Source organism: Hyperolius riggenbachi, chromosome 5 (assembly GCF_040937935.1).
Source record: "Hyperolius riggenbachi isolate aHypRig1 chromosome 5, aHypRig1.pri, whole genome shotgun sequence".
Lineage (NCBI taxonomy): Eukaryota > Metazoa > Chordata > Amphibia > Anura > Hyperoliidae > Hyperolius > Hyperolius riggenbachi.
The window spans coordinates 105,024,119-105,050,975 of record NC_090650.1 but is presented as its reverse complement, the minus strand read 5'-3'; the positions used below and the strand labels follow the sequence as shown (position 1 = coordinate 105,050,975).

The following is a 26,857-nucleotide window of genomic DNA, read 5'->3' as shown; positions in this document are numbered from 1 at the left end:
GCCCTGGGCTCGCTACATGATTTAAAAAAAAAAAAAAAAAAAAAAAAACTGCTGCGCTGCCCCCTGGCGGAATGTTTCATACCGCCAAGGGGATTAAAGCAAACCTGAAGCAAAAAAAAAAAAAAAAAAAAAAAGAACTTAGGATATAATGATTTGTTTATGCAGTATGGATAACAAATAGAATATTAGTAGCAAAGAAAATAGTCTCATATTTTATTTTCAGTTATATAGCTTTAAAAAAAATTGCATCATACTGTCATATTTACAGTTAAAAAAATACCACACTGTCTTTTAAGCTATAAAATAAAGCAGAAACAACGACCCTTTGAACTTTCCTGTAGAAAAACCTTATCTCAAGCTGTCCCTCACTGTTTCTTGGCTGTATAAGTGCTCCAGAAAACAAGACTGTTTCCCACCCAGTGGGCTGAAGAGCTCACAGAAGCTCTTTTGCATAGATAACCGAAGTTTTTTAACTCTTTCTGTACTGGAAAACAATAGGAGTATTTCTTCTTTGCTACTAATATTCTATTTATTAGCTGTACTACACATACAATTTATTATCTCATACGTTTATGTTTGCTTCAACCACTGTCTGAAGTATGGCAACAAACACTCCTATTCGACTGCGTTACAAAGCAACCAGAACGGCCTCACTCCTGGCATTTCAGGGGTTATTTAACACAACATTTGCAGTGTATAATTTTCCTTCTTCGTGACAAATCAGCTCCCCCTCAATACCAAAACATTTTAAATTTAGATGGTCTTAAATTAGCTTAACAGTGATCATATGAATACTGCCAGCGCTTCACTTGTTTCCCTGTTGTCAGTACAGGATATCACAATTCTCAGCACAGTCAGTCTTTATCAACTGATTAGGTGTTAGACAGCGTCGTAAAAATGTCATTTTTTTTAAGGAACACTTTCAGATGTACCTCAAAGATTGAGAAAAGAGGAAACTGGAGCACACAGAGCACAGTGAATAACAATGCATTGCGACCAGCTCGGGAGGCAGGCACCTTTTAGCATAGCCTTATTAGGTGATTTCAGCTTTACACTGGGAAAAAAAAAAAGCTTTTAATAAAGCGTTTGTGCTTCAGACACAGCTGAAAGCCGAGGAAAAAGAGACATTTCTACAGATGAAACCTGACAGTAAGAGCAGCATTAGAGTGCAGAATCAGACAAATACAAATGCCTGTTTGTGACACGCTTACTTTAAACTCTCCCAACTCCAACAGAGAGATCCAATTTCCTGCATTTTTCTTTCACATTATTTCTTCTAAATTCTAATTCGGTGAACAAAATTAGCTAGATAAGACTTATTATTATTGCTAATAAACCACTTTCTGCATGCTGTAGTTTGTTATGGTCATTGAAGATCAACATTAAGCAACAGCACCCTCTAGTGTTCAAGAGCAGAATGTGTTCCTGTTTAAAATACTGTTGAAGCAATAAAAGGCATACTAAAATGAAAGGCTTGTTAAATTTTATAGCACCAAAACAGGAAACATAAAATCCCAAATACGTGTAAATTAGATCATTAAACACACACAAAAGGAGGAATAGCTATCAATATGTGCTACAAATACCTGGACAGTGACGCACCTTTAGGATGTACACACTACAAAAACACTTTCTAGAGAAAAATACGTAGACTTTCTCAGCAGCAAATGCTCTCTTTCTATGAAACAAATGAGTGGTAAAACCCTTAGGGCCTTGGCACATACACACGTCTTTGCAGAGATGATTTCATCAATGGCATCCAACAGTCTACAGACAACGCTGAGGGGCAACTTATGCACTGCGTGGACGTGTGTTCTGACAATGTATGCATTTCTGTGCGCAATGCAGCGTTGTCCCATTCAGTGTTGTTGAATGGGGTCAACACTGCAATGCAGAGCAATACAGGTGCAGTGTATTTTATATAAAAATGTACGGCCACCAGCATTGCATTACATGACAGGGTACTCTGGCCTTTAGGCCTCTTTCACAGTGGGACGTTAAAGTCACACGTTATAAAAAAAAATATAACGCAGACTAACGCACAGCAATACAAAGTCTGTGCGGCCAGGAGGCTGCAATAGCATCATAGGGGGCGATATTTTGGCTGGGAATGCGAAGAATCACTCGCTTTCCCATGCCTGTCGGGTCCTGACGGCGAAACCGGAAGTGGTCGCCGGCGGGGACGGGAGGATCAGCGAGACACGGTGAGGGCACCGATCGGCTGCAGGGGGCTGAGGGAAGCCCCAGGTGAGTAAAACTCATTTTTTTTCAACACTTAAGTGCCTCTTTAAGGCCAGTGCACACCAAAAAGTGGTAGCATAATCACAAATGCTCAGCGCTTTTTGAAGTGATTTTTCAAGGCGATTCTAGGCATGTGCCGAGTGATTTTCCAATTATGCCTAGTGATTTTTGGCAGAGCTGTGGAGTCGGATGATTTTTGTACCAAATCCATAGCCCTGGTAAGTATTAGACTAAGGAGTTGGAGTCGAGGAGTCGGAGCCATTTTGGGTACCTGGAGTCAGTGGTTTTATAAACTGAGGAGTCAGAGTCACATGATTTTTGTACAGACTCCACAGCCCTTATTTTTGGAGCGTTTTGGTGTACCGGTTTTTATTTTTGGCTACAGTAGAGCTGGATCTGAACAGCTTCTGTAACAAAAACGCTTGGAAAATCACTCTGTTCTAGCGCTTTTTTCAGAGCGATTTTCCACTTTCCTATACTTAACATTGAGGCTGAATTGCCTCAGCAAAGAGCAGACATGCTGCAGAACCCTTGTTTGCGTTTGGGAGAAAATCGCATCACTCTGGTGTGATCCATCCCATTCAAATACATTAGCCAAGAACTTTTCAAAGCGCTAGTGTTTTTAAAAGTGCTCAGAAGCTCTCTTGGTGAGCACAAGCCCTAAATGAGATAGCACTTCATTGCCAAAGTGTATGTATGCAGCAGCGGATTGTGAGGACACTGAGGACACACTACTGTGCAAAGCATAAGTGGGAAAATCAGACAGTGCCGCCCATGCAGTTCTGATGTCTTTGCAAATCCCAAACTAAACGGAAATGCGCACGGCAAGGCCAATAGCTGATATATACAGTGTACAGAATCATAAATGCCTGGATTACGAATATACTAGCACGGATACAACACAGAAGAGGTTTCAAGTTGAGGGATAAGAGGACAAAATACATAAATTAATCTGTCTTGCAGAATTACAAAGATTTCAGAATTACAAATTTTTAAAAAGATACTGTAAGTTAGCTCTCAACGTTAACTCTTTTAACTGATTATTTTCAGTCTTAAGCAAAATTCAATAAGATTTGTTTTTCAATATTTAAAGTTAGTGTGGAGCTTGACGAACATTTTTTTGACTGATTTGCCAAAAATAACTTCTCAGGATTCACAACCATTATAAACTGACTCTGCTGCCTAAAAGCTAGAACCCACTAATGCGCTTTTTTGAACATTTAGCGAGTGCTTTAAATCGCTAGTGACTTCCCTCAATGCAAATGTAACAAATTTCACAGTAGCGATTTCGATTAGCAAAATCGCAGTTGCACGATATACAGCATTTTAAGAACGTTTGCACTTCAATGTAAAGTGTTGAAGGGCTGGCAAATCGCTCATGAATCGCTACAAATAGCGATTTGTGTGCGATTTTAAATTACTGCAAACTGTAAAAACAATTTAATAAATTCAAAGGACCAATCAGAATTAAAAATCGCTAATCGCAAATCGCTACATAATCACTGGCAAAAAGCTTACACTTCACTACCAAAATTGCTGGAAAACACTGCATGAAATCGCTTACAAAACACTAATTAAAAAAGCTAACAATTGCACTAGCAATTTGCGATTTGTAGTGGGTTCCAGGCCTGCAAAATACTTGAACCTGACTTTAAAAAAAAAGTAAAAAAAATCAAAGGTATTTGTAGGTTTACCTACAGTATATATCTCTATTGTGTCACTGTGAAGTTTCATTATTTATACATTCACACTTCTTGTCTTAAACCAGAATGCCATTCTATAGGCAGATATTTGGAAATATCTGAGGAACAGGACTTTGAAGGACAACTGAAGCGAACAGAATATGGAGGCTGCCATATTTATTTCCTTTGAAACAATACCAGTTACCTGGCTCACCTACTGATCTCTTTGGCTACAGTAGTGTCTGAATAACATCAGAAACAAACATGCAGCTAATCTTGTCAGATATGACAATAAAGTCAGAAACATCTGATCTGCTGTATGCTCGTTCAGGGTCTATAGCTAATAGTATTAGAGGCAGAGGAGCAGCAGGATAGACAGCAACGGGTATTGCTTAACCACTTTACCACCAGGGGTGTAGAAACACGTACCGCCCCGCCGCTGTCTGCGCTCCCGCTTGCTCGTGCGCGCGCTCCCGCGCTCATGCACGACGCCGCCCGCTCACCCGGAGATCAATGAATGGTAAAAACCGTTCCCATTCGTTGATCTAAGCCCCCCCAGCAATGATCAGCTGAAAGGTGAAAATTGTTCTGGTGGTCAAGTGGTTAAAAAGGAAATAAATATGACAGACTTCATATCCCTCTCACTTCTGCTGTCCTTTAAAAAATAAAGGTACAGTATATAGCAAATCATGCTTCACAGTACATATGGATACCTTTTATTATAAGAAATGCAGCGTTAACGTTTATTTCAACCACCCTAACCTATTTTTTAGTTTTAGAGTAGATGAATAAGTAAAGTATAAGAACCATTGTCAGCTTGTTATTGCCATTTATTGCCTGTTTGGCTATATAATTCCTCTCACAACCTTTTATCACATCTGTGTGAGAGACAGCAATCCCTATAAACCAACAATCTGTCAGGAGCACATGTAAGAACCACCTGTAGACTGAAGTGCTGGAAATGCTTCTAATGGTGGTTGTGTGAGTGTTTCTGCAGCATCAAAAGCCAGGTGTCTGCCTCGTGTAGGTCAACCATTTGTATCATGCCACTAAAATGTATGTCAACCTGAACGCTGTTGAGTGTTATCACAACTTACATCAGGGTGGTGAGCAAACAGTGAGTTGAACTTCTTTTGCATTCATCTAGCATGCACCACAGGAAATTCCAAACCCTGGAAAAGGCATTTTCCAAGCACCTGCTCCACGTTATGCGAAATCAGTATGCAGTTGTGCTCAGTATACATCTTCGGCACTTGAGGAACGCTAAGGGTCCTTTTACACTTAGGCCTTGATTCATCATTGTCTCTGAGATAACTTTTTCCAGTTTGTTAAATTACCGAATTCGAAGTTTATCGATTTCTAGTTGTATTCATCAAGATTTTTCCGCATTCAGTGTGATTTCGATAAAATATCGATAACAATGCAGTAACCATTCGGTAACGTGCCGATATTTCCATTTTACAGCGGTAATTTAACACAAGGCCATAAGATTCCAGTGGAATTGTGGGTAAAAAGGCAGTCCTTTGAACACCACGTAGCAACATTCTGAATAGGGCTTAAAACCTGGACCAGGATTCTGGAAGTGGCTTGGGACAATCCCACAATTTCGCCAGCTACAGCTTGATAGAAGCCTTTTCTGAAAAAATGTAGTGCAGCTAGCAATTTAGTTAACCCTGGCACTGCCTGTGTTCTCTTACAAGAGGATTCAAGAGAAATGCTGATGTCCTGGTATAGCAAATAAATCCATTCTCTTGCAAATTGATATGATTCTAGACCTTATTCTTGCCCTTCTGCGCCTTTGAATCACTCTCAGCTGATACATAACCACTTCAAATGGCTCCATCTTCTCTGTCAGCAATGATCTGACAGGAATAACGACAGAGCAGTGAAGGAGATAACTAATCCTAAATTTAACGCTAAACCACGCCCACTTTCATTTTCCTGAATTGCACTTTCTTCCGTTTTATCGCATCATTACCGAATGATTACGATAACTTTGATGAATCCTGAGATCAACTTATCGAGTTCGGTATTTTACTGAGCTGTCGGTAATTGATTTGATAAGTCTTGATGAATCGAGGCCTTAAAGTGAACCTTAAGCCTGTGAAAAAAAATGAGATCAACTCACCTGGGGCTTTCCTCAGCTCCCTGCAGCCGATCGGTGCCCTCGCAGCTCCGGTCCGATGCCTCTGGACTTCCGGTTTCGCCGTCACCGGCCAACAGGCATGGGAACGCGAGTGATTGTTCGCGTTCCCAGCCTGTATATAGCCCCCTATGCTGCTATTGCGCCCAGTAGGTCACAGTAGGTCAGTAACAATCACTCGCGTTCCCATGCCTGTCGGCCGGCGACGGCCAAACCGGAAATGTTCGCCGGCGGGTCCAGAGGCATCGGACCGGAGCTGCGAGGGCACCGATCGGCTGCAGGGGGCTGAGGGAAGCCCCAGGTGAGATAATCTCATTTTTTTTTCACAGGCTTAAGGTTCACTTCAATGTGTAAGTATGCGTTTGTTTGTTTTTCTTTTCCATAGCAGTGCATTGTAAAAAAGCTTTCAGTTAAAGCGCGTATAGTGGGTATATAGAATTGTATACAACAAAAAGAGATGTATGAAGGTGTTTGTTGTAGACCTACAAGAAAAGACCCACATAGTCATCTGGCCTTCAAAAGCTATGCAAGACTTTTTTTTAAGGTTTTCAAATAGGCATAAAGCAGGCATGTTCCTTCTGTTGCAAAAAAAAAGTCTCTGCGTATTACATGCAATAAACTTGTTTCTTACTTTAAAATGCAAGGCCCCGTTTCCGAGTCAGACAGGGCACTGTGCTGAGGCTAATCCACATCTAAATTTCCCTGCCATGCCATTGGCCTCAATTCACTAAGATCATGCTGGAGATATTAAGGCAAGAGAAAACTTACCTCCACACAGTGAGATAGTTATCTTATCTCTCCATTCCTTAAGTTACCTCCTCTGTAGTTATTTTCACGCACAGTTAATTAACAGCCTGTCTTTAACTTTAGAATTCTGGAGTTATTTTAAGGATCGAAGAGTTAACTTAAATACAGAAGAGTTAACTTTAGGTTTGCCTGAGGTAAAATGTTTCCTGAATACTACATGCCTCGTCACCATGGTGATAACTATAGAAACGTTTTTAAAGACAGGAGATAAGATTAGTGAATTGAGGCCAATGTGTGTCAATGGGGATTCTGATGTGATAAGCAAAAGAATGCAGCAGGTTCTCTGTGCTTCCACATTTGCATGTGGGGAATCTGAGAGGATTGCGGGGATTGTAATTCTCAAATTGAAAATATATATTAAAGAAATGTATGGTGTGTGGCCACCTCTACATGCACATTTGACTGTCCAAAGTTTATTGATTGCGAATAAAGTTTTCATTGATGTGGAAACCATGTATTGTAGTGATACTGTCAGCCCACCTATGTCCACCTTTACCCAAGTTACAATAAATATTACAATTTGCAACCCTAGAAAAAGATTACAGAAGACAAACTGTGCCTTTTTTCTGCAGGGTAGAGAACTCTCTTTGGAACACTTTTTGTTCCTTAATGAAAAATCTGTGAAACAATGCACATCAAACACTTCCTCTATTAGCATTTGCTAAGCAGAACACACAAGAGAACTGTGAATCTACCAATGTGCATTATAAATACAAAGGAATATTTATGACAACTGATTAAATACTACATGCTAATGTGATAGTACACAACTGCTATTAACCCCTAAATCATACAACCTTCTCCTAGTCTCCTATGTAACAGCCAAAGTTTTTTTTGCTCATGATTTCTGTGCACAAAGTTTCATTATGCCCAATAATGATTTATGAGCTTTCTAGATCTCCAAAAATGTGGGAAACCCTTCTGCACCATTCACAGCAATCTGTTTCAGCACCCCATACTGTGCCATACTGCTGCAGCTAAACGGAGGAGGCTTGATTAACAAGGTTCATTAAATCAGGACAAATCAGAAGCTGCAGTAGCAGAGAGCATGGGTTCACTAACAAATGCCAGAGCTTTTTTTTTCTATTTACAATGAGATAAGCATCCAAAAGATGAATAAGTGGTGACCAATAGTAGAAAATGACTAAATGAATTTTTACTTATTAAGTGTGAATCAGCAATTACTGGAATGCCTGCATAAAAATTGAAACGATTACTTCCTTTAGAATAATGAGTAAACGGTTTTGTTCTTCGCAATTAGACTCTAGACACTCAAACATACGTTGCCTATTTTTTGGATTACTTGATGTATGTACCCGGGCTAGATGGAACTTGGGTGGGGCAGCCATTTATGGATGAGGGTAGTCAGTGTAACTGGCATATCCTTCTATAGGGGAGAGCCATTTCACAGGTATAATGTACAATAGTGCTTAAAGCTCACAAATATGCTAAAAAGAATGTAGAGTCTAAATCCACCTAATCCTCCCCAACCCCCAATGCATTCACAGAGAATTACCTTTACTACCATGGATAAGCCAACTTTTTCATGCCAAAATGTAAAGTGTGTGTGTTCACTATCTGCAGGTGATAAACTTTGTTTGGGGCCTTCCCTATGCAGAGTGCGCCTTGGAGCGCACTGGTGAATGCATAGCTGACCTCTCCGCGCTCCAGCTTGCATCTTTGCGAGTCCCCGGCAGAGGCTGTTGACTTCAGTCACATGACAGTGAGCCTGGAGCTCTAGTAGCCAGTTTGGACACTGCCAATGGTGCACAAAGATGCAAACTTGAATGAGGACAGTTACATAGTTATTTTGGTTGAAAAAAGACATACGTCCGTCAAGTTCAACCAGTATAAAGTACAACACCAGCCTGCTCCCTCACATATCCCTGTTGATCCAGAGGAAGGAGAAAAAACCCTTACAAAGCATGGTCCAATTAGCCCTAAAAGTGAAAAATTCCTTCCCGACTCCAGATGGCAATCAGATAAAATCCCTGGATCAACATCATTAGGCATTACCTAGTAATTGTAGCCATGGATGTCTTTCAACGCCAGGAAATAATCTAAGCCCCCTTTAAATGCAGGTATAGAGTTTGCCATAACGACTTCCTGTGGCAATGCATTCCACATCTTAATCACTCTTACTGTAAAGAACCCTTTCCTAAATAAATGGCTAAAACGTTTTTCCTCCAAGCACAGATCATGTCCTCTAGTCCTTTGAGAAGGCCTAGGGACAAAAAGCTCATCCGCCGAGCTATTATATTGCCCTCTAATGTATTTATACATGTTAAATAGATCCCCTCTAAGGCGTCTTTTCTCTAGACTAAATAAACCCAGTTTATCTAACCTTTCTTGGTAAGTGAGACCCTCCATCCCACGTATCAATTTTGTTGCCCGTCTCTGCACCTGCTCTAAAACTGCAATATCTTTTTTGTAAAGTGGTGCCCAGAACTGAATTCCATATTCCAGATGTGGCCGTACTAGAGAGTTAAACAGGGGCAATATTATGTTAGCATCTCAAGTTTTTACTTCCCTTTTAATGCATCCCAAAATTTTGTTAACTTTAGCTGCAGCGGCTTGGCATGGAGTACGATTATTTAACTTGTTGTCAATGAGTACTCCTAAGTCCTTCTCCAAGTTTGATGTCCCCAACTGTATCCCATTTATTTTGTATGGTGCTAGACCATTGGTACGACCAAAATGCATGACTTTACATTTTTCAACATTGAATTTCATCTGCCATGTATGTGCTCATATAGCCATCCTATCCATATCCTGTTGCAATATGACACTATCTTCCTGAGAGTTGATGAGTCTGCCCAATTTTGAATCATCTGCAAAAATAGCAACATTGCTCACTACTGCATCTACTAGGTCATTAATAAATAAATTGAAGAGCACTGGACCCAGAACAGACCCCTGTGGTACCCCGCTGCTAACAGTCTCCCATTTTGAGTACGATCCATTGATCACAACTCTTTGTTTTCTGTCCATTAGCCAGTTCCCTATCCATGCACACACATACAAATATCCAGGCACATCGCCTCTAGTTAGGACATTAAATAAATTTTTAGGGAAAGGGAGGTGCTGAAGGGGGTGTGGCTAGAAACAGCAAAAATCAATTAACCCTTCGCACACTCACATGCAAATGTTCAAACAAATGCATTCACAGATTTACTCATCCAGGCACAACTGTTATCCCTACTGCTAAATTAAAAGCCAGGGTTTTAGTTCACAGAAGAATGCATTCTTATGCTTAGTCACCTATACTGCGCAGAAGTACCCAGGTAAACATAGGTGTCCTAACTCTGGCCCTGTAACATGCATAGTGCAGACATGCAAACACATTCATTGCATCAAACCTATCAATGGATTAGGAGCACACATCCTAACTTCCTCTCCTGGGAAAGACAGTGCATCTTACCAATCGCACAAGGGAGCTAATTTTATGTGTCCATGTGCACTATGCGCATACACCAGCATAAGCTGTCTGCATGCTGACAAACATACAGGGGAAGGGGGGAGTGCACCGAATTAGACCCTAGCCACAGGGGTCAATGATAAGAATAAACATACAAATATCCAGGCACATCGCCTCTAGTTAGGACATTAAATAAATTTTTAGGGAAAGGGAGGTGCTGAAGGGGGTGTGGCTAGAAACAGCAAAAATCAATTAACCCTTCGCACACTCACATGCAAATGTTCAAACAAATGCATTCACAGATTTACTCATCCAGGCACAACTGTTATCCCTACTGCTAAATTAAAAGCCAGGGTTTTAGTTCACAGAAGAATGCATTCTTATGCTTAGTCACCTATACTGCGCAGAAGTACCCAGGTAAACATAGGTGTCCTAACTCTGGCCCTGTAACATGCATAGTGCAGACATGCAAACACATTCATTGCATCAAACCTATCAATGGATTAGGAGCACACATCCTAACTTCCTCTCCTGGGAAAGACAGTGCATCTTACCAATCGCACAAGGGAGCTAATTTTATGTGTCCATGTGCACTATGCGCATACACCAGCATAAGCTGTCTGCATGCTGACAAACATACAGGGGAAGGGGGGAGTGCACCGAATTAGACCCTAGCCACAGGGGTCAATGATAAGAATAAACATACAAATATCCAGGCACATCGCCTCTAGTTAGGACATTAAATAAATTTTTAGGGAAAGGGAGGTGCTGAAGGGGGTGTGGCTAGAAACAGCAAAAATCAATTAACCCTTCGCACACTCACATGCAAATGTTCAAACAAATGCATTCACAGATTTACTCATCCAGGCACAACTGTTATCCCTACTGCTAAATTAAAAGCCAGGGTTTTAGTTCACAGAAGAATGCATTCTTATGCTTAGTCACCTATACTGCGCAGAAGTACCCAGGTAAACATAGGTGTCCTAACTCTGGCCCTGTAACATGCATAGTGCAGACATGCAAACACATTCATTGCATCAAACCTATCAATGGATTAGGAGCACACATCCTAACTTCCTCTCCTGGGAAAGACAGTGCATCTTACCAATCGCACAAGGGAGCTAATTTTATGTGTCCATGTGCACTATGCGCATACACCAGCATAAGCTGTCTGCATGCTGACAAACATACAGGGGAAGGGGGGAGTGCACCGAATTAGACCCTAGCCACAGGGGTCAATGATAAGAATAAACATACAAATATCCAGGCACATCGCCTCTAGTTAGGACATTAAATAAATTTTTAGGGAAAGGGAGGTGCTGAAGGGGGTGTGGCTAGAAACAGCAAAAATCAATTAACCCTTCGCACACTCACATGCAAATGTTCAAACAAATGCATTCACAGATTTACTCATCCAGGCACAACTGTTATCCCTACTGCTAAATTAAAAGCCAGGGTTTTAGTTCACAGAAGAATGCATTCTTATGCTTAGTCACCTATACTGCGCAGAAGTACCCAGGTAAACATAGGTGTCCTAACTCTGGCCCTGTAACATGCATAGTGCAGACATGCAAACACATTCATTGCATCAAACCTATCAATGGATTAGGAGCACACATCCTAACTTCCTCTCCTGGGAAAGACAGTGCATCTTACCAATCGCACAAGGGAGCTAATTTTATGTGTCCATGTGCACTATGCGCATACACCAGCATAAGCTGTCTGCATGCTGATAAACATACAGGGGAAGGGGGGAGTGCACCGAATTAGACCCTAGCCACAGGGGTCAATGATAAGAATAAACATACAAATATCCAGGCACATCGCCTCTAGTTAGGACATTAAATAAATTTTTAGGGAAAGGGAGGTGCTGAAGGGGGTGTGGCTAGAAACAGCAAAAATCAATTAACCCTTCGCACACTCACATGCAAATGTTCAAACAAATGCATTCACAGATTTACTCATCCAGGCACAACTGTTATCCCTACTGCTAAATTAAAAGCCAGGGTTTTAGTTCACAGAAGAATGCATTCTTATGCTTAGTCACCTATACTGCGCAGAAGTACCCAGGTAAACATAGGTGTCCTAACTCTGGCCCTGTAACATGCATAGTGCAGACATGCAAACACATTCATTGCATCAAACCTATCAATGGATTAGGAGCACACATCCTAACTTCCTCTCCTGGGAAAGACAGTGCATCTTACCAATCGCACAAGGGAGCTAATTTTATGTGTCCATGTGCACTATGCGCATACACCAGCATAAGCTGTCTGCATGCTGACAAACATACAGGGGAAGGGGGGAGTGCACCGAATTAGACCCTAGCCACAGGGGTCAATGATAAGAATAAACATACAAATATCCAGGCACATCGCCTCTAGTTAGGACATTAAATAAATTTTTAGGGAAAGGGAGGTGCTGAAGGGGGTGTGGCTAGAAACAGCAAAAATCAATTAACCCTTCGCACACTTTTTTTTTTTTTTTTTTTTTTTTTTTTTTTTATCCATGCACACAGACTCTTCCCCAGTCCTTGCATCCTCAACTTTTGCACCAGACTTTTGTGGGGAACAGTGTCGAAGGCCTTTGCAAAGTCCAAGTATATCACATCTACAGCATTCCCAATATCCATATTAGCATTCACTACCTCATAAAAGCTGAGCATGTTAGTCAAACAGGACCTGTCTTTAGTAAACCCATGTTGATGCTGAGAAATAAGATTATTTTCTACTATGAAGTCATGTATAGTATCTCTTAGTAACACCTCAAATAGTTTGCATACAACTGATGTTAAGCTTACAGGTCTATAATTTCCTGGATCTGATTTTTTGCCCTTAAAACATCTATGCATTCATCAGCGCATTCCAACACTTGCCCTGCCACCTCCACAGGCACGCGCCATTGCGCAATCTGCATGGAGGGCAAAAGAGGGGGGTGGAATTATGCGCAGATCAGCCTATCTGCGCGTATATTCGGTACTTACACACTAAAGACCTGTACTCACTGGAAGATGGATCAGGAAACCTTCAGTTACCCGGCCTGACAAACGAGCGTTCCCAGATCCATCTTTCTACCTGCAGGAACATGCGATGTCACACAACGAGCGTGAACGAGCGTTGTAACGATCACGCCATTTTGATAAGAAGTCGGGATCAAAATTGAAAGCCAATCCGCCTTGATGGTGTAATCATCATGTGTTGGCAAATGATCGCTTGTTGCGCAAAAAAAATCATTGGTCGTGGGAAATTTGCAACGTGGCTACGTAGCTTTATGTTCACCTTCAACTTTGCCATCATACAGCGTTCTTACATAACATGGAAGCCTTATCACAAAAGTTCAAACAAACGGATCACAATGATTTCTTACCACTGTCCTGCTTTGAAAGTGAATTCTCTGTTTTCTATGGCTAAACGGACTCTCTTTACAGTTGCGGATTCATTGGAGATCCCACAAACTTTTGCTGGAGAAATAATCTGCAACATTCAATGACTAATTAGAAGATGTACCAAGCAGTATAAAAAATATTATTAGCTTTGACAGGGGAGTTGGAGGGATTCAGAGATGGTAGCCCCATCCACTCCTAACATTACCACACTACACATAAAGTGTACAAAAGCAGAGGACTCGTCAGGGCTCACAGGATTACTTTAGTAAGTAGGTTGCAGGAAGTCTCAGAAAGGCTGTAACCAATGAAGCCATAATGTTGGTTGAAATTATTTGGCAGCGTTCACGTGCACTTTAAAGAGACACTGAAGCTGAAAAAAAAAATTATGATATAATGATTTGGTTGTGTAGTACGGAAAATTGCCAGAACATTATTAGCAAAGAAAATATTCTCATTTTTATTTTCAGTTATATAGTGTTTTTTTATAACATTGCATCATTCTCTAATATTTGCAATTTACACACTACTTGGTACTATAAATGATTTTACAAAGCAGACCAGTGAACTATTGACCTGTCCTCTGCAGAGTAAAAGAAATTACAATGGCTGACAGTTGAGATAACAAGCTTCAGGAGACAGTGCTCTCTGTGACTTTGAAAGTCATGGAGCTCAATGGCTCTTTTGCATAGCTAACAACTGGAATGTCTTAACTCTTCCTGTATTGGAAACAATATTAGACTTATGTCTCTGCTCCTAATGTTTTATGTCTTAGCTGTACTACACATACAAATCTTTTTTTTTTCCGCTTCAGTGTCTCTTTAAAGGACACCCGAAGCGAAAAGGAAAAAGGAGGCTGCCATATTTATTTCAAGCATGCAGCAGATCATGTGTTTCTGACATTATTGTGAGATCTGACAAGATTAGCTGCATGCTTGTTTCTGATGTTATTCAGACACTACTGCAGCCAAACAGATCAGCAGGGCTACCAGGCAACTGGTATTGTTTAAGAGGAAATAAATATGGCAGACTCCATATTCTGCTCACTTCAGTTGTCCTTTAATGTCCTGCCCTCAGAATAAGAAGAATATCATAACTGAAGTGAGCAGAATATGGAGGCTGCCATATTTATTTCCTTTTAAACAATACCAATTACCTCGCAGCCCTGCTGACCTCTTTGGCTGCAGTAGTGTCTGAATAACATCAGAAACAAGCATGCAGCTAATCTAGTCAGCTCTCACAATAATGTCAGAAACACATGATCTGCTGCATCCTTGTTCAGGGTCTGTGGCTTAAGGTATTAGAGGCAGAGGATAAACAGGACAGCCAGGCAACTCGTATTTTTTTAAAAGTTAATAAATATGGCAGCCTCCATATACCGCTCAGTTCAGGAGTCCTTTAAGAGTACATACAGTCCTGAGATCATAACCTTTCTGAAAATTGGCATCTTTGTTTATGCTTACAATGGATAGCTTACAATGAAATAATGAAACCTCACAAATTACAGGAGGGGAAAAATCATGTTTCACGCTACAGAAACTTAAATAAGAAGAAGAAAGAAAACAAGATACAAAATTTAGAAAGAATAATCTGCAAAGTACCAAAATGTCCAATTTTCAGGCTGAGCGAGCTTTCTAATGTACTCGAGGTCTCCTGACACATTCATATTTTATTAAACCTGCCCAGCTGTGTAGTATATTCAGAAGCTGTTTAAAAAGAAGTATTACGAAAGTTAAAAAAAAAAAAAGGAGAAGAAAGAAAAAAAAAAAACCACAGCAAATGAAACAATAACATAATAAAGCTTGATTGTGCTGCTATGTAAATACAATGGTGATAGTTATATTCCGCAAAACAATAGATGCAATTATCATAATAAAGCGCGGAACTGTGTGGGTGGTTTGTCAGTGTGTTTGCAGTCTATAGAAGGGAACTGTATCTTCTTTTGTGAACTGTCAGCATGTAGAACATGCCAACTAACACACCAATTGCATCACACATGAGTGGCCAGACCCAGCCTGCAGTGGCAATCCGCGTCAGCTGTAAGCTATACGCAAAACAGAAAACAACCACAGCCGGGTACAGTCATCTTCATGAAAAACCTCTAGGTATAGCGGCCTTTATTCTATAATAATAGCTAATGTGGGGTAATTATTTAAATTGCCTTCAGTGTAAAACCTGTCAGGGTTAGCAACATGTTTAAAGTTATGTACGTTTTATGAAGCATTTATATCTCTGCTTCAGCTCTCCTCAATAAAGCAAACTGTAATACAATTAAGGTAGCCATACATCTAGCGATGATGGGCAGACTCGACAAAGACACAAATCTTTCTCTAATTGCATCTGACTAGAGAGAGATCTGTCAGCTGCCCACTCACCACAGGCAGATTCCTGATCAATTTCATGCTGAATGTGATCTGGAATCAGCCTTGTGACACAGATTCACCCCCCCCCCCCAAACGCTGTCCCCCCTAATGTGTAATGTGCCCCCTCCGGTGCCCAGTGCACTATATACATTACCTGTCCACAGCTCCATACACATGTCCCAGGTGGTTGCCGGTGGGCACGTGTTTTACCTTACATCACACAAGTGACCACGTGGGGTGTGCGGAGCCAGCGGAAGACAAGTGGTGGCCACGGACCGGTAAGATATAGTGCATTTGTCACGTTCGTCACTCGTCCTGATATCACTCGCCATTAATGCTGCACACACAATCTAGCAAGTCAGTCCTACATCTCGCAGTATGTCCAACCGATTCATGTGACGATTTTGGGCCCTAGATTGGTCGCATTGTCGACCAAGCATGCACTTTGCGGCACCGATTTTCATCCAATTCCAATTATAATAATTGAATTAGATGGTCGAACGGCTGCCAAGTTGCCTGATGTATGGCCACCTTAAAGCAGAACTCTGGTCAATATCCCCCTACGCTCTAACAGATAATCAAGCTGGGTACACACCATGCAATTTTTACTTCTGTTCATTTTCTCAATCAGAAATAGGATCTGATCAAACAACAAATATAAAGCCTACTGACTGCAGGCGACCGATCCCAGCTCAAAATTTCTTTCTCCATCGAAACATGCTAAAAAATATCGATCAAAATACTGGTTACTGTTTTGTGTTACTGTTTTGTGTGAGTATGTCCTTTCAATACAGAAATCTGATCGGAATTTAAAAAAGTGTGTCTGCTAGCTTTCTTCATTATTCAGATCAATGTCAGATCTGAATATTGATCTGATAACTTGCTCAAATCAGATCTCAAGCGAAAATTACATGGTGTGTGCCCACCTTCAGAACTGTTAGTAAATTAAGTCTTTAAAAAGTGCATGGAGGGTTTAATAGACTTACTTTCACTTTGTTAAAGGGAACTCTGTACATTGTGGAAATGAGCCAATCAGAATCATTAGGAAGTTCATTAGATTTGCCCAATTCAAGAATGTGTACAAGTTACATAAAATTGGCATGCAGGCTGCAGTTATTTCCAACTCATTGAGCATCTCTATGAATCTGCCTCTTTGGCAATGTTGTTGATTTACCAGATTGTTATCTGATTACTAATTATAAGGGATAAACACAGCTGAAAGCTTCCATGTACAAACTTATGGCGACAAAGGAGAAAAAGTGCACACTAGTGATACTAGTAGGTGAGGGCTCCAGGCCCTTTAGGAAAAGTCTCACCTGGTTGTCGAGGCTGGAGAAACCTATATAGGTTTTCCAGCTGTCACACTTGTGTCCCTCTTATGCCGGGGACCTGGCTTGCACAGATATCCTCACAGTCTTGGATGGTGATCCAGTCGGGATTCCACGGTGGTTACTTGGAACACACTGCGGCGGGCGTGTAAACGTTTTTCTGCGCTCAGCCGGTACGAACCAGATTCCCCGGCTGTGAGTGTAGTAGGAGATAAAAACAGCTAGCAAAGCAAGGCTGTGTTAGCCACAATGATATGCAAAGGCTGTGTTTAAAAACGTTATTGTGACATGTTTCCCCTGGGAGCACCCCTGTTTTATCAAGCATAAAGAGCGCAGCGAGTTCCAAACAACCACCGTGGAGTCCCGACCGGACCACCATCAAAGACCCTGAGGATATCCGTGCAAGACAGGTCCCCGGCATAAGAGGGACACAAGTGTGACAGCTGGCAAACCTATATAGGTTTCTCCAGCCTCGACAACCAGGTGAGACCTTTCCTATAGGGCCTAGAGCCCTCACCTACTAGTATCGCAGTGTGCGCTTTTTCTCCTTTCTGTCTCCATATCCAGAACTGTTCTATACAGGTAACAGTACCTGTGATACAAGGAGACCCGCAGATCGCTCTCTGATGGTAAACTTTACTACCAGAATCCACAGATCTACATATGTACAATCACTGTAAATAAAAGTAGGCTAATTTTCATCACTAATGATTTTTTTTGAATGATCCGGATAGAACATATAAATGCAATAGCTGCTCCCAGTACAGCTGTGCTATGGTCTGGGGAGGAGGGGCTCCAGGCACTAGGTTAAGGATCTATGAATTGCTGCATGCAAGAGATGTAGAAGCTGGCGCATGAGAAAACATGTTGCTGCCCTCCCAAACATGGAATTATTTTGATGGAGCTAGATCTTGGGCTTAGGCAAAAAAATGGCTTATATTTAAATTAAACCTGAGAAGCAAAAAAATTTCCCCTAGCAAGCCACTGGATCCTTCGCTGGCGCTCTACTGCACTTGCACAGTAGAGCATGCCCAATCAGGCTCACCTTTTTCCATTTCAGCCTATTAGAAAGCCGCTACTGCACCTGCGTGCACCACCAACAAGCCTTGTCAGTGGACTTTTCAGGGGTCCCAACGCGGGATTGCCTCTGCTATGGATCTTTAGAATCCAGAGGCTTCCCCCTGCCAAGGTTAGTGTCCCCTAGGTACACTTTAAAATGCATGGGTAGTATAAAGCCCTGTTAAAGCAGCTCTAATAATAATGATAAAGCAGCGCTAGTATACTACTCCCTCTGTATAAATCACTTGTGAGGCCACATCTGGAGTATGGAATACAGTTTTGGGCACTACACTATAACACTATAGAAAGGACATTGACCTTCTGGAGTGGGTACAAAGACGGGCAACTAAATTAATGAAAGATCTCACTTACCAAGAAAGGTTGAACAAACTGTGCTTATTTAGCTTGGAAAAAAGGCGACAGAGGTGATTAACATGTAGGGGAGGGCAATACAAAAGCTTGGCAGATGAGCTTTTCGTCCCTAGGGTTGTACGATGGACAAGAGAACATGATTTGCGTGTGGAGGAAAAAAAGTTTTTCGCATCTATTTAGAAAGGGGTCCTTCACATTGAGAGTGGTTAACCACTTCACCGCCCGGGTACAGTATATCTACGCTCCCTTGGACTTCAGTTCCTCGCCCGGAGCGTAGATATACGCGCCCCCCGCCCCTACCGCCGCTGCCCGCACTCCCGCTCGCATGTGCGCGCGCTTCCGCGCTCGTGCACGCCGCCGCCCGCTCGTCCGGAGATCAATGAGCAGGAAAATCCATTCCTGTTCATTGATCTCTGCCCCCAGCAATGATCGGCTGCTTCTATGAGTAGCAGCGCGATCATTGTGGAAAAAAAAAAAAAAAAACGTTTCCCAGCCTCCCTGAACTTCCTGCAAGCATACATCCTACACTTGCAGGACGCATTTACAAAAAATTACTGTGGCCATCTTGTGGCCAAAATGTAAAACTACACCCAAAAACATTTTTCACATACAAATACATTATTTTACAATATAAAATTAACCCATTAACTCCCACACTCCCCAATTGTTACCATTTTTTTGTAATAAAAAATAAATAAAACATTACAATAATAAAAAAAAAAAAAATAGTTACCTTAGGGACTGAAATCTTTAAATATTTATATCAAGAGGGTATAACACTGTTACTATATAAATTATGGGCTTGTAATTAGGAATGGACGCAAAACTGAAAAAAATGCAACTTTATTTGCAAATAAAATATTGGCGCCAAACGTTGTGATAGGGACATAATTTAAACAGTGTAATAACCGGGACAAATGGGCAAATAAGTTACATGGATTTTAATTATATTAGCATGCATTATTTAAAAAGTATAATGGCCGAAAACTGAAAAAAAATTTTTTTTCCAAATGTTTTCCTATTTTCCCATAAAAACACATTTAGAATAAAATAATTCTTGGCATAATGTCCCACCTAAAGAAAGCCTAATTGGTGGCGAAAAAAACAACATATAGTTCATTTCATTGCGGTAAGTAATGATAAAGTTAGAGGCGAATGAATGTAAGGAGTGCTAAGAGGTCAAAATTGCTCAGATGCTGAAGAGGTAACACCCCTCAGTTGTGAAGCGGTTAAAGTCTGGAACATCTTACCTCAGGAAGTAGTTATGGCAAATACTATATCTGCATTTAAAGAAGGCTTGGATGCTTTCCTTGCATTGAAAGGTATCCACGGCTATACATTTTAGGTAATTCCCAGAAGAATTGATCCAGGGATTTATCTGACTGCCATCTGGAGTCAGGAAGGAATTTTCCCCTTTTAAAGAGAATCTGTATTGTTAAAATCGCACAAAAGTAAACATACCAGTGCGTTAGGGGACATCTCCTATTCCCCTCTGTCACAATTTCGCCGCTCCCCGCCGCATTAAAAGTGGTTAAAAACAGTTTTAAAAAGTTTGTTTATAAACAAACAAAATGGCCACCAAAACAGGAAGTAGGTTGATGTACAGTATGTCCACACATAGAAAATACATCCATACACAAGCAGGCTGTATACAGCCTTCCTTTTGAATCTCAAGAGATCATTTGTGTGTTTTATTTCCCCCCTGAGGGGGGAGTGCATAGCAGAACCACAACACTGAAGAACTTGGCAGCCTTCCAGACACAGGCTGACAAGTCTGACAAGGGAAAGATACATTGATTTATTACAGAGACTGTGATAGTACAAAGTGCTGCAGTAAGCCAGAACACATTAGAATAGCTTTTGGAACTTGTAGGATGATAAAAAACAGGATGCAATTTTTGTTACGGAGTCTCTTTAAAGCTTATTAGCCCAGGCCCTGTAAGTTTTTTGGCCTTCCCCTGGATCAACTGGGATATGTGCAAGTTCAGGATGGTGTTTTATTTTTTTTTTCTATTTTTTTGTTTCTGGTTGGACTTGATGGACGAATGCCTTTTTTCAACCAAACTATGTAACTATGTACCCTAATTATAGTTCCACAATAGGAGAAACACAGCAGCAGTAGTAGTAGTAGTAATGTAACTGAATAGAATTACCTAGAGGTCAATCATCATAATACCTTCCACAGGTAAGCAAAATGCTGCAGCTTAGTTTAGCTATGACAGCACTCATTACGCTAAGCACGAAAAAGGAAATGTTGACTCTGTTAAAGCAATAACTAGCATGGAGGAGCACACATGGTCCTGATTCAATTCTTCACTGCTTTCTCAAAAGGAGAGGTTTTACCACTTTATCAATGAATAGTAAATAGGTCATTTAACTAAGCGGTCCCAAACTTATGTTCACTATTACTTTACATACATTTCACCTGCTAGGGGCTGAAAATGAATTTTTAGAGAAGTGAACAGTTCCTGTGATAAACAGGACTGAATTGAAAGCAATTTGCTACGTACAACATAAAAACTTCTACCGATACCGGAATACTGGAATAGCCTCCCACGATACCTGATCTCAATTTTCAAATTGCTGTATATATTCCATTGCGACTTTCCTCTAACTGGAGCAGGTTTTAAGGTACAGAGGCATCTTAACCACTGTACGTCATGCCATGCACATGTATTTCGTCAAACATGGATGTGTTTCACATGTCCTATTTGTATTAATTAGTACACAAATAGGATGTTTATGAAAGTCTATTTTGCATGAAGTAGTTAAAGAGAAATGTTACTGAATGTAACACAATGCTTAAAGTGTACCCGAAATGAAAATAACTAAAATGTGTTACTTACCCGAGGCTTCCTGCAGCCCCATAAGCTCATCTGAGTCCCACGCCATCCTCCCGCAGTCTGCCATTCAGCTGCGATCAGCCCTAGTAACAGCTCAGTCGCATCCAGTCTGGGTCTTCTGCGCATGCGCGCCCATTGTAAAATCTTTCCTTACCCTAATGTACATTATTAAATTTATCAAAGGTGGCAACATTTCTAGTACTGGCAAGGAGTCACTGCAGATTGTTTGTTTCTGGTTTGTTCCGAAGTAAGCAGAAACAACACCTGGGTCCATATGCAATTAACTTTTTCTCCTGAGTTTTCTCCTAGGTGATATTTTAAAGGAATACTTAAGTCACCTAAAAAAAATGACTTTTACTCACCCGGGGCTCCCCTCAGCCCCCTGCAGCTGAACGGTGCCCTCGCCGTGTCCCTCCAATGCGCCTGGACTCGCCGGCGGCCACTTCCGGTTTGGCTGTCACCGGCCGACAGGCTGGGAACGCGGCTGATTACCCGCGTTCCCGGCCGCAATAGCGCCCTCTATAATGCTATTGCGGCCGGGGACGCGGATAATCAGCCGCGTTCCCAGCCTGTCGGCCGGTGACGGCCAAACCGGAAGTGGCCGCTGGCGAGTCCTGGTGCATCGTAGGGACACAGCGAGGGCACCGTTCAGCTGCAGGGGGCTGAGGGGAGCCCCAGGTGAGTAAAAGTCATTTTTTTAGGTGACTTAAGTATTCCTTTAAAGCTTGTCAAAATAATGCTCTTTAACCCACCAGAAAGCAAGAACAGTCAAAATTTTGATAGTACTTGTTCACCTAGTTTTTGTTATTTTACATAGAAGATGCAAAATTATCTTCTTTGAGAAGACTCAGGAGAAACAGTTCATTGCATATGGGCCCTGGGCAATTCATTTTTTCTCTTGGTTTTTCTCCTGGGTGATATTTTTAAACCTGATCAAAAATTGCCTTTTAAGCTACAAACAAGCAATAAAATACTCAGAATAATTGTAACAGTTCTTTTTTCCACCTAGTTTTTGGTACCTTTTCAAATAAAGAGTGCTGAAAAGTTATTTTAAATAAAGGCTGACAAATTATCTCCTAGGAGAAAAGTGAATTGCGTATGGCCCCAGTCTACTAAAGTGCACTGGGAGGAGAAGCTGCTTAACTAAACAGCCTAGGCTAGACATACATCAATGGGAGAGCAGAGTTACACGCCAATATACAGAAATAGAAGTGTTTCTAATGCTACAAAAAGGAAAATTAACGTAAAATCTGGTATCCTGAATAATGTAGTGCATTCTACGACAGGTCATTACTGTGCCTCTTTAACTGTGACTTGTATTTGCAAGTATAACAATTGTTGCTACAGTTTCATCGCACTGACTGTGCTAGAATAGACCAAATACATCGCAAAATATACAGAAATAAGGAAGAAAGGTCAGCGAGCCAAAAAGCTATTTATAGGCTGCAGAGATCACTTACCTCCTGTCTGAACGTGTTTGCTGTCCGTTCCAAATGATCAGTTTTCCTTTGTGATGTCATTCTCCGTCTACATCAAACAAGTTCAGATTCCAGGGTTAGAAATGTAAACTTACTCTCCAGTATGGAAAAAGACAATCATAGTTGTTCCACTAAAATGATAACATAGTACTACTGTGACAGTTTAGTGCAGTAGAGCAGAGACATGAGTAGCAGAAACAGCAGTGCTGGCTGTTCTGTGCTGAATTACACACGTTGGGGTGTTACTTGCGAAAGGGCCTGTGCTGTGCAACAACAGCAACAAAGATCTACTGTTTGAGAGTTTGATGAGCATCTCTTTCCTGGAACAACAGAACTGCCATCACATCACTTTGCAAACAATATTTAATACGGCCTGCAGACAGCTCACTCACCTATTCAGGATAGCAGCACACAAAGCAGGGGCCCTCCACTGCAACACGGCCGACTGACTGCTGAAAATTCCAGTAGCCCTTCCGAGCACTTGATAGGAGGCAGAAATCCCAACAAGAGCCATGGCAGGGAAACACAATGCAATTCTTCACACTGCAAAAGACCGTAGATTCAATACTGTTGTAATATGCTCTATTAGAAATAAAGAAATAAAGAAGTTATAATATCTAAATGAATATTAATACTTGTGCACAAAAGCAAATATAATTGTATGGGTTATACAAAGTAGGAAAACACATTTTTGTTGAAAATTTTTGTCAGAGTTTTAAACCGCTTTAAAGTGGGATTATATTCTGAATTTTTTTTTAAAAATGAAAGCATTACCAAGCATTCCATGTCTGTAAAAAAGTTTATTTTCATTGCAGGGAGCAGTACAGGCTTGCTTATCTCTGGTTAACTGTCAAATGTAATTATTGCCAGCAAGAATCTCTCTCTGCCTGTGTCTTCATTCTGCCCCCTTCATTTTTTGCTGAAGTGACCCAGCTACTGCCAGGGCAATTTGCCTATTCAGAAGGAGGAGAGCACATTGAAGACATAGGCAGTGACTGTCTCCTGGATGGCAACAATTACTTTTGCCAATTAGCTAGAGATAAGCAAGCCTATACTGCTCTCTGTAGTGAATAATATTTTTACATGCAGGGAATGCTTTCAAATGTACTTTTATGTACCTAGAGAAGTTATTGAAATTTCTCTCCTTTTTTATTGGAGGGGAGGATGTAATCCCACTTTGATGTAAAACTCTTTATCCAAAAAAAGAATAAATGTTTTGCTAGTGGAGGAAAAATTCCAAATACAATTGTTGTCTGAGGGCATCTTCTTGCTTGCTGTTCATAGTGACAATATAAAATAAAGGTTTTGGCTGGAGTTACCCTTAAGTGTGAAGTGAGGATTTGGACTATTTGCTCACCTCCTGCTCAGAGATGGACTAGTAAGCAAGGGAGGCCTGTATCCCATTTCTGTATTTGCCAACCCCATTTAATTAAGAGTTGGCATCAGACTGCCTAACTGATTCACACTGGCTATAAAATCTCAGTGCTGAATACGTAGCCAAGACTGATGAACATATCTGGCAGAATTGTTCTGCCGTCTTTGTAGCATCAAACCAAGGAGAGGAATTTGGCTTCTGAGAGTGCTACAAAGCACAGCATCATTTCTGAAAATCTGTATACTGAGGCTTTCGCTTAAAACTGATAATTATGGAAAATAAGCAATAGATATTTGTAAATGATTCGGGCTGTCTATTCAGCTCATATTCAGGAAGCCAAATGTTGGTCAAAGGATTAAGTAGACTGCCAAAGCAAGGGGCTATGACTTACAGGCAGCTATCAAGCTGAACAATACTGTAGGCCACAGGTGTCAAACACAAGGAACGCGGACTGAATGCGGCCCTCTTTGCTATTTTATGTGGTCCCCAAAGAGCTTCAAATGTGTGTTATTGTAAGCAGTAAAAGATCAACAGTACTCTGCCTTCCCATGCAGAGGATGACAATGTTTCTAAATTAAACCTTGTCAGTTTGAGCCCGGGTGTAGCAACAACACATGGGACCCCTCCTTCGGTCCAACACCCCCCCCCCCCCCCCCCCACGTGCCTGGTAAATCACACACACTCACACCTAAACACCTTTTCAGCCGGCACCCTCTCCCCACATAGCACAGTAGAGTAGCTGTAATATTTACCTACTCCAGTGATGTGTCTCTTCTGTTCTTCTTGACAACTGAACACTCTATACTTCCATGCCTCCAGTTCCTGACCATGTGACATGCATTCGGAGCCAGGGGTATACAGCATAAAGCATTTGTCTGCGGGGAAGATCAGAGGAGATCCGAAGCAGCACTGGAGCACATAAATATTAGACCGCTACTCTGCAGATGGGGGAAGAGGGGGTTTCCAGGAACTCCCCCGGTAGCTATAGTTGAGTAGCTTAATTTGAGACTGGTCAATAAATGTTAATCTTAATAAACAATTTGGCCCGGGACTTAGACTATGTTTTATATTTTGGTCTTTTACATGTTTGAGTTTGACACCCCTGCTTTAGACACTATAATAAAAGAGAACAAACAAACAAAAACATTTAAACAGTAAAAAGGTCTCTATACTGAGGTAATATGGTAAATATTTTTAACCACGAAAGCAGATAAAATGGACACTGGCAGATATTCAAATAACAGCAATCCAAGTGCCCAACTTAACATGCGCCTCTTTTCCATGTATGCTTAATAAAGGAAACATCCGAGCTGGGGGGGAAAAAAAAAAAAAGCAGAAGCAGATGTCAGTCGGGCATATTCTGCGCCTGCGCGAGCATGCAGTCGTGCCACTCGTTATCGCACTCACGTGGTCTGGAGCGATCTGTGCAGTACACGATCCAAGCGTGGGGACGAAGGGAACCCTGGGCCACTGGCTGGCAGCAGAGCTGCGGTAAGGGACAGATTGGCTGCCAGGGGCTGGAGGAAGCCCCAGATAAGTAGATGTGTTTTTGGGGTTTTTTGTTTTTTTATAAGCTCAGACCTTCGATTTAACAACTGCATTTCAGTAGCCGTCACAAAGAGTCAGGGACAAGCACTAAACACTAAGTAAAGCTAAGTATAAAAAACAAAAAACAATCCATATAAAATAATTTCTATGTCTATCAAAAAGCTGTATCACACTGACATAGATGATTATTATTCAAACTGAATATTCTACTGGCAGCTCTGGAGCTATGTATGTACTTTATTGCTCCATTCACACATTCTCCATGTGTCATTGCATTAATAATAAAGAAACTGTGAGGGATGAATGGTAGGGTAGTGCATGGTACCTCAGTAGTGGGAATCCTCTTAATAGTCTAGAGGCTTCCTGGTTCCTCCTACAGCCCCCCTCCCCCATACATAGCTATAGGTCTCTTGGAAACATAGGCAAAACTCCAAGGGGTGAAGAACACTAAAGCATCATACATATGCTAGATGAAGCTCGGCCGAGGTGGCTGATAAAGACTGCCTATGTCAAGAATCTAGCGTGTGTATGGCCTCCCACCCCAACGCCTCATCCAGCAATTAGCACGGTGGATCAATCCAGCCAAGAGTATTGTTCTCTCCCACTAACCCCGCCCACCTCTAATGCACCTCCCACACCTCTGTGGGCCCTCCTTCACCCAGCATAGCAACAGAACCATACAGCCATGACCCTGAAATGTCACCCAAGGAATTGATTTCCCACCACTATCGGGCGGCATGCCTTGTATATGTTTACAAGGCTTCAGGCTGGGTTCATACTGGCAGATGATAACTGATACATATTAACGGATCGGTTGC

The 26,857-nt window shown here is 41.3% G+C and overlaps 1 protein-coding gene across 2 annotated transcripts in view; it reads right to left on the bottom strand.

The window, feature by feature from the left end:
• Nucleotides 1-26,857, bottom strand: part of OXNAD1 (oxidoreductase NAD binding domain containing 1) — a 141,719-nt gene that overhangs the window by 82,373 nt on the left and 32,489 nt on the right. The window contains exons 3-5 of one of the 2 annotated variants that reach the window (XM_068238678.1): nucleotides 23,509-23,698; nucleotides 23,099-23,165; nucleotides 13,658-13,764 (exon numbers count right to left, since the gene is read on the bottom strand). In XM_068238678.1, coding sequence (XP_068094779.1) covers nucleotides 13,658-13,764; nucleotides 23,099-23,165; nucleotides 23,509-23,630 — 296 coding nt within the window. In that variant the 5' untranslated portion in view covers nucleotides 23,631-23,698. The remainder of the gene's footprint in view (nucleotides 1-13,657; nucleotides 13,765-23,098; nucleotides 23,166-23,508; nucleotides 23,699-26,857) is intronic. The other variant, XM_068238677.1, reaches the window with a different exon arrangement.